Source organism: Branchiostoma lanceolatum, chromosome 18 (assembly GCF_035083965.1).
Source record: "Branchiostoma lanceolatum isolate klBraLanc5 chromosome 18, klBraLanc5.hap2, whole genome shotgun sequence".
Taxonomy (NCBI): Eukaryota; Metazoa; Chordata; class Leptocardii; order Amphioxiformes; family Branchiostomatidae; genus Branchiostoma; species Branchiostoma lanceolatum.
This window is the reverse complement of record NC_089739.1, coordinates 6,252,267-6,266,796: the sequence shown is the minus strand read 5'-3', so window position 1 is coordinate 6,266,796 and position 14,530 is coordinate 6,252,267. Positions and strand designations below refer to the sequence as shown.

At 42.5% G+C, this 14,530-nt stretch overlaps 1 protein-coding gene across 1 annotated transcript; it reads right to left on the bottom strand.

The window, feature by feature from the left end:
* Positions 1-1,332: 1,332 nt before the first annotated feature.
* Positions 1,333-11,053, bottom strand: LOC136424665 (hemicentin-1-like). The gene is made up of 16 exons (XM_066413290.1): positions 10,981-11,053; positions 10,140-10,502; positions 9,319-9,585; positions 8,678-8,941; positions 8,228-8,476; positions 7,653-7,808; positions 7,103-7,228; positions 6,460-6,717; positions 5,683-5,949; positions 5,025-5,294; positions 4,295-4,576; positions 3,652-3,960; positions 3,104-3,210; positions 2,559-2,617; positions 1,721-1,878; positions 1,333-1,411 (listed from the first exon to the last, which is right to left on the bottom strand). Exons 1-16 carry the CDS (start codon positions 11,051-11,053, stop codon positions 1,392-1,394), a joined length of 3,228 nt encoding a protein of 1,075 aa, XP_066269387.1. The 3' UTR covers positions 1,333-1,391.
* Between the last annotated feature and the right edge of the window lie 3,477 nt (positions 11,054-14,530).

Genomic DNA, 14,530 nt, shown 5'->3' with positions numbered 1-14,530 from the left:
GGTCATCCTCATCTTCATCATCAGTTTTGAACACATTCTCATAATCATCATTCTTGGGGAAATCTTCATCATCATTTTTTGGGAAACCTTCGTCATTGTTGAGTAAATCGTCACCATTTTGTGGAAAATTTCCATAACCGTTTTGAGGCAGATTTTCTTCATCATTTTGCAAACTATCTTCCTCGTCATTTTGATGGAAAGCGTCACCGTTAGTACTGACAAAGTTGACATTGTCTTTCTCTCGGAGCACGATGTTTTCGTAAGATGCGTCGTTCTTGGACGGCGGATCGCATTCGGTCAGCTGCGTTTGTGCATCCGCGTCGTCTACAAACGCGACTTTGTCCTCACCTACACTGGCCGTCTCCTCCTCCGCCCTCTCAGCATCCCGTTTCATCTGTCTCCTCTTCTTCATCTTCTTCTTCTTCTTGCTCTCGCAACACATGATGGTTGTGAGCAGCGCGACGATGAGGATGCCCGCGCCGCCGGCAGCGATGATGGCGAGGACCAGCGGGCTCTTCCAAAAGTTGTACAAGGTGACGTTGGTGAAACCGGGGCCTGGGGGGAAAATAGAACGTTTTCGTAGCGTGCGTAGTCCAGTGGTTAGCGCTCTTGCCTCTGGAACTAGAAGCCCCGGGTTCGATCCCGGCTGTGTCGCTCACCCGACATGCACGCTACCGTTAAAGATCGCAGTCCTTAGGACGGGACGTTAAGCCGTGGTCCACCGTTCATTGTGCTTGTCGAAAAGAGCTAGGGGAATTTCCCCGGTACACTGAACCTGTAAATACTGTACATAGCGTCTGTCTTCTCTGTCACGACCAGTGGACGTGTAGCTCATCTGTTCATTGAGTTCATTTGAGCTAAACTGGTTCGAGATTCCTTTCCTTTCACGTGTGACGTCATCGCTGTGACCGCCGCCATCTTGGTGTCCTTAGCATGTTAGTGAGTCATAGCTCAAGTATATTTTCAGACATAAGATGTTCTGACCCAATCCAATAACCGCCCATGAATGTCTCCAGCTTAAAGATGTGAATACCAGAAAACTACTTAAAACACTTATATAAATCGCTTCGTCCGCCGCCATTTTGGTGTCCCTATTTGCATGTAAGTGAGTTACAGCTCAAGCTTTTTTTTACATCAGATGTTCTGACCCTATCCGATTAACATCATTGAATGTCTCCAGCTTAAAGAAGTGAATTCCAAAAGACTACTTAAAACACTTATGTAAATCAACATGAAAAAAAGATATATTCCACTGAAATGTTTCACACATAAGAGAATGTGTGCTAAATTAACCACTATCAAGAGGAGTTGCCAATTGCAGTTTTCTTCCAGGTTGAGATGTAAGCATTAGTTTTAAATACAAACGAAAACGAATGAATAGATAGTTCATATCACTTACCGATTCTTTCACCTAGGAACCAAGGATAGATTGGTGGGGAAATGCAAAAAAAAGATTCATCATTTTGAATGTGCATTGTCTTTAAAGGGAAAGAAAAAAGGCATTATAAAAACTAATGTTTACATCATACAATCATTCTGTAAAAGTTACTTTTCCTTATATGTTTATTTCAACTTACCATATAGTGGGAGGGAGGACAAAACGTGTACCTATACAGTTTGCCCTCACATATAGCAAAACAACATTACAAACTATATACATAGCAGTAAAAAAGTAACTGCTGTCAAATAGATATATATTCTATACATTTGCAGAACTTACTGGTGATCGGCTCTTTGTCGGTGATGGTCGAACCAGTTGGGATGACTGTCATATTACCCAGAGTGCCCCTCTGCACCTGCGCTCTGTATGCGTCCATGGCGGCTTGTGACTCTGATTCGGCCACCACAGTCACAAAACTTCCCACGACACTACCGGACCTTTACAACAACAACAACAACAATGTTTTCATATTTGATGGTGATTGACGTTATTAAGTTTTTATATGCTATCTACGAATAGCCTCTACCAGGCTCCGCGGATCGCTGGGAAAATAGTAGAAATCGGCCAAATAGAGTGAATAGTATGCCACTGGTACTCCGCTATTGAGCTTCCCTGTATAGCGGAGTACCCATGGCGTACTATTCACTCTATTTGGCCGATTTCTACTATTTTCCCAGCAATCCGCGGAGCCTGGTAGAGGCTAATGTCCGTACACAAGTAGAGTGAAAGAGGGTATACTAGTATACACCAGAGGGCATCAACCAGCTATCAACCGAGACGGGGGTCGTTACCAACTACCGGGTATTTTTAAACCCTTCCGTTCAGGTCACGTGACCTAGACATCGGGTTATTCCATCTTAAGAAGGATGAGAGGACTGATCAAAAGCTTGTTGGTAAGCGGTTTACTGTGTGTACGGAAAAAAGTGTGTAAAATCTTTAAAACAATCATGTTCTTTTTAAAAATCTACTGACGTGACATTAACAACTTGACAAAATATATGATAGACAATGATAGTCTTACATCTAAACGTTATTAGCTTCTTCATATGTAGTTATTCTAAGAAATCTTGCCAACAGACTTTAAAAAATAAAACAGATACAAAGTACTGCTAATTACCTGAAGCTAGATATTTTTGTCTCCTCATATCCGATGAACCGATCGAAGACCGCGTCCAACTGAAATGTCAAAATAAACAAGTTATGAACAAACAAATTGATAAATAGAAAGGTAACATGGTGTCTCCTATAAAACAAATTACAAATTATCCAACCCCTCTTTTGCACTTGCTCACAAATTATATGCATCATGTAAATGGGTACCTGACTTCGGTTGGGGAAGGTCGTATTGAGGTCACCTGGTGGCGCCGAATGGCAGCCGCCCAGACCCTTGCGACAGTTCCGAAAAATGCAAGTGTGGATAAGATACTATATATGTTGTGTATTGTGTGAAACCTGTAATACCCTGCATCAATTCAACGCTAATAGGCTGCCATTGCGGGTAATTTCTGACCAATAAAAACCATTATTTTCTTTTAAGGGGGTGTCCATGGGATGCCTACACTAGGGATGCATATCTAAACCCGTTCAGGTTCAGGTCCAGGTCCGGATTCGAATCCAGAGGTTTAGGTTCTATTATTAAAAAATCATAAAGATGTTACTGACGTTTTCCTCCCAATCTTCAGCCTCCTTCTCGAACTCGTTTGTGACCTCTCCGAGCGCTTCATTCCACTCCTGGTCTACTGTTAGGGTGCCGTAGAGCCGCCGTCGACCTGCGATGTGTGTAAACAATGAGTATCGTTGATATTTCATTAAACATAGAGTAATCTTTCTGTTCTTTTTTTTCTTCCGGTCTAATCAGTTAGATTCATTTGATGAATTCTACGTACAATCAACAAAATTCAGTACCAGATTCGTATCATTCTGCTTAGTTAGTTTGCATGGATGGATTGATGGATGGATTGATTGATGGATCGGTCGATCGAATGATTGATTGATTGGTTGATTAATTGATTGATTAATTGATTCATTGATAAACCGGGCTGATGGCATTTGGGATTTTTGTCTGCATTTTCGATTTTGCGGTAGGGGGAAAAGAGGAGTTCATGGTGTCTTAAGTTCGCTGTTGAAACAACCGTAGTAACGCAATGGAAGAGTAAGCATACAGATATGGGAACTTCAAACCACAGCGAATATTTCATGATTTATAGTACCTTCCAATCTCAAGTCCACAAAGTCAGACGAGGCTCCGCCCGGCTCGTTGTTGGTGGCAGTAACCCGCAGGTAGTAGTCTCCTTGGTCTTCGTTCTTCAGATCGAGCGTCTTCACGAATGTGGGCCGTTTTTCGTCAACCCCTTCTTGCTGCGTCCCTACGTCTTTCCAGGCGGTGGAACCCTTCTTGCGCAGCTGCATGGTGTGGGTTGTCAGCAGCCCACCGTTGAATCCTGCAGTCCAACGGATCTGGACTTTAAAATCAGCGTCCTTGGACAACACTCGCAAACCGGTTGGTTGGTGAGGGGGGCCTGAGATGGGACGGAAAAACAAGCCTTAGTGTGAAAGTTATAAGGCGTGAAACATTGGGCAAGCAAATTTAGTTCGTTCTATAAATGTCAATACGTTTAGCAAATGTTGAATGAAAATTCTACACTAAGTTTGAAGTGTTATCATAAGTATTATAAGAGCAAATACAAAATTTGATTTAAGTACATGACAAAACAAAAAAATTCTTTCGAAAACATCTTGAGATTTTTTCAAAACATGTTGCGATTTTTCAAAATATCTCAAGATGTCTTAAGTACATTTCAAGATTTGAAGAGTTGACACACTTCTGGCAGTTGTCTTCCTGAAAATTCATACCGTATGGCTGCAAGATGACGTCATCTGACTCTTCTCCTTTCTGATTGGTCGCCGTGCAGCGGTATGTCCCATAATCCTCCTCCTGTACCCCATTGATGTTGAGGTGGTAGGCGCCCGGAGCAGGATGGGTAACGGTGAACCGATCGTCTGACACAGGGCTCCCATCACGTGACCAAGAGAACGTAATGTCATTGGGTACGGCAGACGCGAAACATTTCAGAGACACGCTTGCGCCGGTAGCGACGGGGTAAGGGTCTCGACTGTGTTCGAACTTAGGAGGATCTAGAGAAAGATGTTGCAAAATATGATATTTGTAACTTGTAAGGACTTTTAAGTAAAGTTCGTTCTCCTACACAGAGACTCGCACGCGGCCTATACAATATACATTGGCTAGTCTCTGCTAAACCGGGCTGAGGTTTCCACTTTTGTGGGCGTGGCCTCTTACCAGCTGTCAGCCAATCAGATCTGCAGAGAATCTGCTTTACCTAAAGAAAAGATTTAGCTGATTCTCTGATTGAGTGACAGCTGTTTAAAAGCCACACCCACAAAAGTGGAAACCTCAGCCCGGTTTATTTCAGCAGAGCCTCCCCATGATAAATTGTGTAAGCCGCTGGCGAGGCTCAACGATTCCATTCATCAACCGTTCAAGAAATTTCCATGAATTGCAATCTCCTCAGTCTAAGGTGTGTTCAAGCCGCTTTTAGTGGTAGCCCAATAATCAAGTACTTACATTCCACGGTGACGTCAACTTCAGCAGACCCAGCATCCCCCACTCCGTTGCTTGCTGTGCAGGTGTAACTTCCGGCCTGTTGGTACGTAATATCCGGTATGGTGACCTGCAGGGTGAGACCATTACGTTGGCTGTTGAGGGGGGTTCCGTTTGTGTCCGTCCAGGTGAAGGTGGTCGGAGGCGGCTTGCTGTCAGCGGTGCAACTCAGACTGACGTCATCATTCTCATCTACCGTCACCGTACCGGAAGTGACAGTGACGCTGGGTGGGTCTGCGGAAAGAAGAAGAAGCTTCATGAAGTTGTGTTAAAAAAAAGGAAATATTGTAAAATAAAAGTCATACTTTTTTCTAACACATAGAATTAGAAGTCACCGATTTTTTCAGCCTACAGTCTGCTTTGGTATGACTAACCCAATCATTGGTCACATGACGCAAGGGATGCGAACCTCAATGAATAGTTAAACTCGTGAATATTTGATAAACAACCCTAGGGACCATTGGGAGTGCTCAGTGACTCGTACAGAAAAATGCATTGTTGAGTTTTTTTCCCAATCAAACTATTAAAGGTCATAAAAACATGAATGTCTGATGTATAAAGCAACATCTCAACAAAGGGGTATCAAGGCCAGAAAGACATCATAAAAAAACACATTTCTTACAATTAACGATCAACTCCACTGATGCTTCTTCTGTCTCAAGAGCTCCCTCCATCGTGTTGGAAGCTTCACAGGTGTAGGTTCCTTCCGAATCCCGACTGACTTCTGACAAGGTCAGGATGTTGCCGTTCACTTCCGGGTCACTACTTCCGTCCTTGCGCCACTTGAAGCCGGCTGTTGGATTGGCCATTGCTGAACACTGCATAGCCGTGGACTGCCCTTCTTCCAAGGTCACTGGTGAAGTTGTGTTGATGGTTGGTGTGTCGAGATCTAGAACAGAGCAGAGAAATGATTTTTTTCAATATAGATATTAATGACAGACCAAGAACAATATGAATGCTAATCAAACTAGCTGATAGGGGCCCAAAACCTACACCACTTCTAGTTCTTCATTACATCATTACATCAAAAGCCACGTGCCGCCCAAAACTAAAGACCATAACATGTCCAGAGGAAGAGATACAAAATCTGGAAGGTCTTCTACGGTACCAAGGTCACACACCAGGGGGCCCAAAATACCGACCATGACCATCATCTTCTCAACCCCTACCCACATAACAAATATCATTACAATCCATCCAGAAGTTATGTTGACTACAAATGTCCAGAAACACAAACACACACACACACACACACACACACACACACACACACACACACACACACACACACACACACTGTCACACACTGTCACACACTGTCACACACTGTCACACACTGTCACACACAAACAGTGCCTTCATTTTCCATGGTTGCAATAATAAATTGATTGACACTCACATAGCACGTTCACAGTACTCGTCGCTGCCTGTGGGTTGCCGACCCCGTTGCTTGCTGTGCAGGTGTACGTTCCGGCGTCTTCTCTTGACAGACTTTGGATCTGTACGACGTGCCCTGCTGGGAGCCCTCCCGACCCTCCCTGTTTGTTCCAGGTGAATGTCGGGGCGGGGTTGCCGTCCGCAGTACAGGTCAAGGTGAGTGGGTCGCCTTCTTTCTCTTCAACTAAAGCTGGGACGACAGCGGTGCTCGTGGGTGCATCTGATAAAGAACAAAGACGTCTTGTGTCAGAAATCCATAAAGATACCACGACGTTTCACGATGTTTAACTTAAAAGAAGACGCCAAAATCTAGAATACAGTAACAGTTAAAGTCATTTGTTTTGAAGACACTAACAGTTTAAATCGCTTTGATTGCTTACGGCTGATTGCTTACGCGTATACGGTTTGAATCTATCAAAAGACCACCAAACTACCCGTCGATCTATTACCCAAAATACCACACCAATTATGACATTTGCATTTTAAGTTGATCCCCTCTCTATCACCAACTTAAGCCCCGAAAAGATATCCAATAAAATACACAGTGCAGTCACATACGTTTCAATATATACCGACAAAACACACAAAGAAAATACGAAACGTACAAAGGACATCCAAGTTGAGAGAATCACTGCCGGTTCCGGCCAGGTTGGAGGCAGAACAGGTGTAGTTTCCTGCGTCCGACTTTACAACGTTCTGGATGGTAAGAGCTGGTGTATCCAAGGTCCCACCTATAAAATTGGAAAACGACAACGGAGAATCATAAATCAGATACAGCTAAAAGTTCCAACTTTAAAGTTCCAAATTCCAACACAAAGACTTTTGGCTTAGTTTTGCCCATCGATCGCGAATGAGTCCGATCAACGACATTCTCCAACTCAGAGCCTCTCCAACGCAGAGCCTCGCCCACGGCCTATACAATATACCTTGGTGAGGCTCTGCTAAACCTGGCTTTTGTGGGCGTGCCCTCGCCACCGTTATCCAATCAGAGAATTGGCTTTACCTAAAGAAAACATTCAGGTGATTCTCTGCTTGACTGGCAGTTGGTGGTACACCACGCCCAGTGGAAACCTCAGCCCTGTATTGAAGAGTGTCCCCGATGTGTATTGAGACTCTGAGTAGGATTACCAACCAATAAAAAAGTTATAACCTCACCTGTTGTCCTGCCGGCAGTGACGGCCGGTCCGGTCCAGGAGAGACTCTCGACTGGTGGGAACACGTCTAAGTTGACGGTGCAGGACAGACTGTGGCTGGCCGTACCCTCTGCTGCGGTGGATGCTGGTTTGGGGGAGACTGCTACTGTCGGCACACCTACATAGAGTATACATTGTTAGAAAAAATTACATACATCGACGTTCGCTCTGAAAAGAAATTGCAAGACTGTAGGAAACGGTAATAAAAGCGCCATCTGTTTTTGCCTTTTAACAAGAAAATTTTATGAAAAAGCTGGCTGCACGAGAACTTAGGATGTGTGTCGCCCTGCTAGACCCATGGGTGACGCGCTGCTAAAGCAGGGGTGAAGAAACGTGTACTTGTCGGTTACAGTAGTGATGAACCGAAACCTCGTGGCAAAAAAAAAAATCGTTGGCTCCAAAGAGGTGGTAGATATCTTAGAGGTCAATGCATTGTCGTTAATATTGTTTGACTTCAAATGTAAGACTTTGGAAAATCATGGATAGCGCGTGTGCGTTAAGTCTCCAGGGCACGGCGCATGCCCGTTGCCTACTTACTAATAGTAACAGTGCATGTCCTTGGTGCTGAAAGTGCCGGAGTTGTAGCTGTGCAGGTGTAAATCGTGTTGTGCGCCAGGACAGGTGCAGCCACCTGGTTAACGGATTGTTGTGCGGACCCAATTGGTTGTCCGCCACTGTGTGACCACGTCACTTCCGCTGCTGGGTTCCCGCCCTGCCATTCGCAGTTCAGCATGACGTCATTTCCGGTTGTTGTGACGGTGCAGTCAGGGTTGCCATCAGGGGGGTCTACGTGTGTCCGAAAAGAGAAAAAAAGTTCTTAAGTTTTGAAAATTTGAAATTTCTTTACTATGGATATCATACCATACTCAAAACATTTCCTAGATTGTGGCACTGCATAATATAGCAACTACAATCAACAAACACACCAGCTGATTACAATACCTCATTTTTCACGGAGGTAATGATGAAATACATAACGCAACTTACACTGAACTTCCACTTCCAGTTGTGCACTTGTAGATGAGGGACTTCCCAGTATTCCGCTACTGGTTGCGGTGCAGGTGTAGGTCCCCGCATCATCACGGTTGACAGGATTCTTCGTCAAGGTCGCTCCCTGTCCTTGGTTGGCGCCATCCTTGCTCCACTGGATGGTGGCGGAGGGGTTTGCGTCGGCGGTGCACACGACACTCAGCTCGTCTCCTTCCACGCCGGTGACGGGACTACTTGGTGCGAGCTGTGGTGTGTCAATATCTGCAGTACGAACGAATTCATTTTTACATAATGCTAGCCAATATGTTACGCCGTTGGGCGGGTATACTGTATACATACCATACAGGCATACGTATCTGCATTGTATCTGTTTTGTATTGTATTGTATTGTATTGTATTGTATATCTTCATTGTATACTGTCTATAAACAATACAGATTCAGATGCATGTCAACGATACGGTGGTATAAGTTGATACCATGAGATATATGCATGAGAATAGGTCTGAAGAAAAGGAACAGTGTAATGTGTTTGCAACCACGTGACTATGACGTAAAAACATGGCGACTTTGACTTAAGGTGCAACATATAATGGAAAGAAAACAATGGAGTTGAGAGTTGTTGAAAAGTTTAACTCACAGTGCACGTCCAAAGTTGCTTCTAGGCTGGTGGCGGCAAATTGGTCTCCCAACACGTCTGTCACCTTGCAGGTGTAACGCGTTTGGTCCCTCTGGACGTTTGTGACGTCATAGGTGGTTGGGCTTCCTGACGTCAGCATGACGTCACCAGCATGAAAACTGTAGGTGAAAGGCGCTGTTCCTGACGTCATAGCACACGTCAGTTGTACCCCCTGGTCCTCACGGATTGGGTGGGGGCTGATGGACAGGAGGGGAGCACCCGGGGGGTCTGTAACATTCCAAGAAGAAGGGGAAAATTCAGTTCATTCCCTTTAAAATACATTAATCTGTTGCAACAAGTTTTGGCAGCTTTGAACAATTAATTGGCCACTAGTTTCGTATACTACAATAAAGCTTTGTAGGATATCTTAAATGTATGTGATTTTGTCAAACACTTACAACAGCAATTGTTATAAAAGATAAAAGCCTAAATCACAAACTTTATTTCATTGAATATATAGGAATTTTACAGAAAACGTATTGAAAATTGTAATCGGACAGCATACATCGTTTCGTTCAATGTTTGTGAAATTGAGAAAAACACAGAAATTCGTATACAACAAAACAAACAAGAACAGCACAACAACAACGACAAAAAGCTAAAGACATATTGACCATATTATGTAGAAATAGGTGCTTATAATCTCCTTTGCAAGTAAGTAGCATTTGAATACATAGGCAATCATTGTCCCACGCAACGTGACAATAGAGAGAGAGAGAGAGAGAGAGAGAGAGAGAGAGAGAGAGATATATTTTCACATCGCAATTTTCTTCGTTATTTACCCAGCACGGTAATGTCTATCGATGCCTCGTCTTTCCCCTCCCCCAACACCGAGACCTGGCAGGTGTAAGTCCCGCTGTCGGCCAAGGTCAGGGCCCGGATCTCCAACCCGACGTCCCCGCCGCTCATGTCGCCTGTAAACGTCGCCCTGCTGTCGTAACCGTGAAGGAAGAACTCCCCAAGACTCCCCGCGTTCTTGTACAAATCGGAGAACGTCGTGCCTTGTCGGTTGGTGAACGACCAATCGGCGATGGCGTTTTTGGAGGGGTCGTCGAGGGCGAAGTTGCAACGGAAGTTATAGTTGTTCCCATTGGCCACAAAGTCTTCGACAGGTGTAACGGTTACTGTTACGGCCTCGACCAATTCTAAGTATAGAAAATATGACACAAAATCGCTATAGCTGTAGTATCAGAAATTTGTAACTTTAGTTGCAAAAAAAGATAAACAGATTGAGACAGACCATCTTTAATGCTTTCTAACGGTCTGCGTATGCCTATATGACTTGCCCAACAAAATATATACGTTACAATCATACAGGGCAAAATTTGACGAACAACTATTAGTATTTTTGAATGGATAGACAACTTAAAAAGCTGTATGAGTATGACATGTAATTTGTTTGTGCATGTGTGTGTGTGTGTCTGTGTGTGATGAGTGGGGGCTATTTCTGTTTTGAATCTAAGAACTGACGCGAATTATTATAAGTATGTCATATATCTAGCATTACAATTCAGGGACACGGGAGACTTATTCATAAAATCATAATGCAAAATATTTCATCTTTCATTTTGAAGGCTTCCTTACTGAAATATGGCTGAGCGCATGCGTATTGCAGCCACTTACCCTCGATGTAATCTTGACTAAGTGATATGATTTGATCCGTTCCACCTATCACAAACAGTGTACCATAACGCATGGTTGAGCACGTCTAGTTTACAGACTGTGACAGGGAGGTTAGAGGTCATTTATGACCTTGTGGTGACAATCAAGCGGAAATGATTTGCATAAATTATGAGACCGAATTGCTATTCTTTTAGAGACAAGAATTGAATATGTATTAGCTTTTTTGATAGAATACCATTAACAACTTTAAACGTATTGTTTTAAAGCCTAAAATTGCATGGAATAATTTTCATTCAGGGAGGATAAGGCCGAGTAGAGAAGAACCCATCGTTCCCCGTGTTGGTATCACCAGATGCTCCCGTTCAAGGTTCAATTTTCGTTCACATAACAGAACTGTGTTATGTTCGTACCATGCATTTGTCTAGTATTACGTAGGCGCGTATACAATTGATGCAACCGTCGTACTTACTGTAAGTACTTCGAATTTATTATAAACACTACTGCAATACGTCTTGTACTGAATATCTATTTTTAATCCTTTTTCATCAAAATTCAGAAACATTGTGAGCGTTAAGCCACCATATATCAGCTGAACTTAAGTCCAATTCTGAATGCTAAGATATTTATGAATGTCTTGGTGTTGGAAGATTTTTGATATTTTCATATCATAATGTTCTCATATCCTAGAATGTATTTTTGACATGTGTCCCTTACACGTTTTTTTTTTAATCTGCTAGTAATTTGAATTCGTAATTGATAATTCACGCTAAATCGCGCAATTCAGGCATTCTATGCGTTGAATATTCATTATACGTCGAAGTATGACAAATATTAAAGCTAAGTAAATACAATCTAGTATACCTAGTACACATATTGAAAAAAATCTAAAACCAGAGGTAAATAATTACGTAGAACAGATACTGAAATAGGAAAATACCAACAGTGCATACTAAAGTTTCAACCAACGCATTTTATTCAAAAGGTGAGTAAAATATGGAATTTGGCTCTTTCTATTACTTTATGAAAGACAAACATGAATACATGCAGAGGGGCATGTTCAGTTGACATAACTCTTTTAATTCCATGTAGAGTACTGAGAATACTGGGCGGTTCCTACCATGTACATGTAGGTGTTGGCACTTTAGGCGGCTGAATATTTCGAGTGTATACATCGAGAACGATGACATAAAATGTTTTTTTTTAAATAAAACGTTATTTTTGTAACATATATTAGCGAAGGTCAATCCCTACGTTTCTTCTGACATCTCCATACACGTAGGCGCGTCGATATTTTTCAGGCGTCAATGAACAGTTTGTCAGTGACGTCAATGAGCATTTTCACAATAAAATGAGTTGTCAATGCCCTATCTCCAAGCAGATGGTTTTGGCGTATATGTTTGTAGGCCTTTTAGTATCGTTTTGTACAACGCACGACCTCCTAATGCATACTGTGAGGTGGGGTGTCTAGTTAATACAAGGAAACACATAAAAGATGTACTAAACGCCCAAAACCACCGTACAAAATACGTCTGCTTTACTTTTTGTCCTTGTAGATGGATATCAACTGCGACAAGGATCGCAATGCACATTTACAGTAATGTTTTGAACAATATAGCACATTACGCACACGTAAATGTTATCTTTCTCAGTGTCTCTCAACGTATCGACATATCGACACGTCGTTTGCAAAGAGGCGGCTCAATATATTATTCAGAGCGTGAAAGAAAACCGGTTGCAACGGTGCCAGTCTGCAATGTACATGCACTTTTCAACTACCTATAGCTGTATAGCACGTCAAAATGGGCTGCTCCATTTCTTCTTTTTGAGTAATGTTAACTTAGGGAATATGTCGATGTATTTTCTCATACTTGTTCTGTTAACATATAACCATTTCCTCAAATGTCATCGTTCGATTTCCCCCTACTTTTGTATATATCTTTAAATGCCCCTATGGGAAAAATGGCGGACGTGACATAACATTACATTGTGTTTTTGCGGGTAGTCTCAAATGCCTTTGCAAACTCATAATCCACGGATGACACGCAATGCACAAAAACCACACAGGCGCTTTCTATTTACAGCATTTCTAAAACGCAATGCGGCTATCTGTTGAGACAAGATAATAGAAGGCCTAGGCTTAAGCTTGAGATGATCACCTGTCTACGGTGCGACATGGCGTTTGAATATTAACAAGCATCGCTTTGAGAATATATACTGAATATAGAAGTGGGAAAAATTACAGTATCAAATACGCGACGGAATTTTCACCGACTGTCAATTTATAGATAGCAATGATCAAATAGTACATGTAGGAGCTATATTTTTAAACACATAATATCAACGTAAAAGATGGAAAATATAATAACTTTTAGTATGATATTTGGGACAAATGGGAAAGGTAAATAATGGGTAAGGCTGTAGAGAGTCTAGATATTTAATGTCACTTACCGCTTCCGAGAGAAAGGTACAGTACGGTCAAAACGGCAACACATGTTGTACATACACCACCCCCCATCTTCGACTTTCCAATGGCTGGACGCAAACGAAATGTTCTTTTTCCCACTCAGATATTTGTTTTCCAAGGACAAAATAGCTGACAACAGAAAATGAAATGAAACAAGGTCCGTTTTAAACGTCAATTCATGGTATGAATTGCGAAAACGTTAAAATTCCATGACATGTCCTGTTCACACCACGAAAACGCCAGGCAGGGAACGCCAGTCTTCAGTACTGTAATGATTCTGAGAGACGCCTTTTCCCAAGACACCACACCCACGGCGCGGGGTCACCGTTAGTCATCTGGGCGTGTCATCTTTGTGTTCTTTTCCTTTGTCCTGGGTCGATCACGTGTCACAAACGTGTACTCAATAGAGATAATGGAAAATTAATGTGCCATAACGCAGTGAGCGCCGCAGCACTTCGGTCACAAAAGAGCAAGTGGTATTTGACATACTGTAAATGCAGAAATGTTCGCGGTGGTTTTATGTTGGCGGTGAACTTTCAGTGCGAACTTAAGACCCCCGCGAAACTTTTTGCTCACCTATGACTGTAGCGCTACTATTGTTTCAAACGCGAACTGAACACTACCGTAAACACTCCATTTTCTCCCTACCGCGAAATACAAACCACGCGAACTTAAATGCATTTACAGTATTATTGATACACAAAAAATACATAAATGAGCCCACAGTATAAGGTGCTATACAGTAAATTGGTACCGTCAACTTTCATGATACGGTAGGGTACTCTAATACCGATACATAAAATAAACGGTGTATCTAAATGCAGCATAAGTAATACCTGAGGTATGCACACTTCAGAATCAGATATCCAGACGTTCAAGATACCTTAAGAAAGCCTCAATAACATCTTTATTTTAATGTGGCGGTCTTAAGGTGTCAGCTGGATTATGTTTAACTTTAAGTTCGTAGATGTTACAAAAGACAATACTGATGACGTTGCATATGGTTTGCAAGATGATAATTTCTAACAGTTCACTGATGTAGAAAAATTCCCAAGGTGTTTATTGTGGATGATGGCGCCCTTAGCA

Coding starts and splice junctions, on each gene's coding strand:
- LOC136424665 (XM_066413290.1), bottom strand. CDS start 11,053: ATGCGTTATGGTACACTGTTTGTGATAGGTGGAACGGATCAAATCATA. Junction 7,229..7,652: donor CACTGCCGGCAGGACAACAG/GTGAGGTTATAA, acceptor CCAATTTTATAG/GTGGGACCTTGGATACACCA. Junction 5,950..6,459: donor GAGTACTGTGAACGTGCTAT/GTGAGTGTCAAT, acceptor GCTCTGTTCTAG/ATCTCGACACACCAACCATC.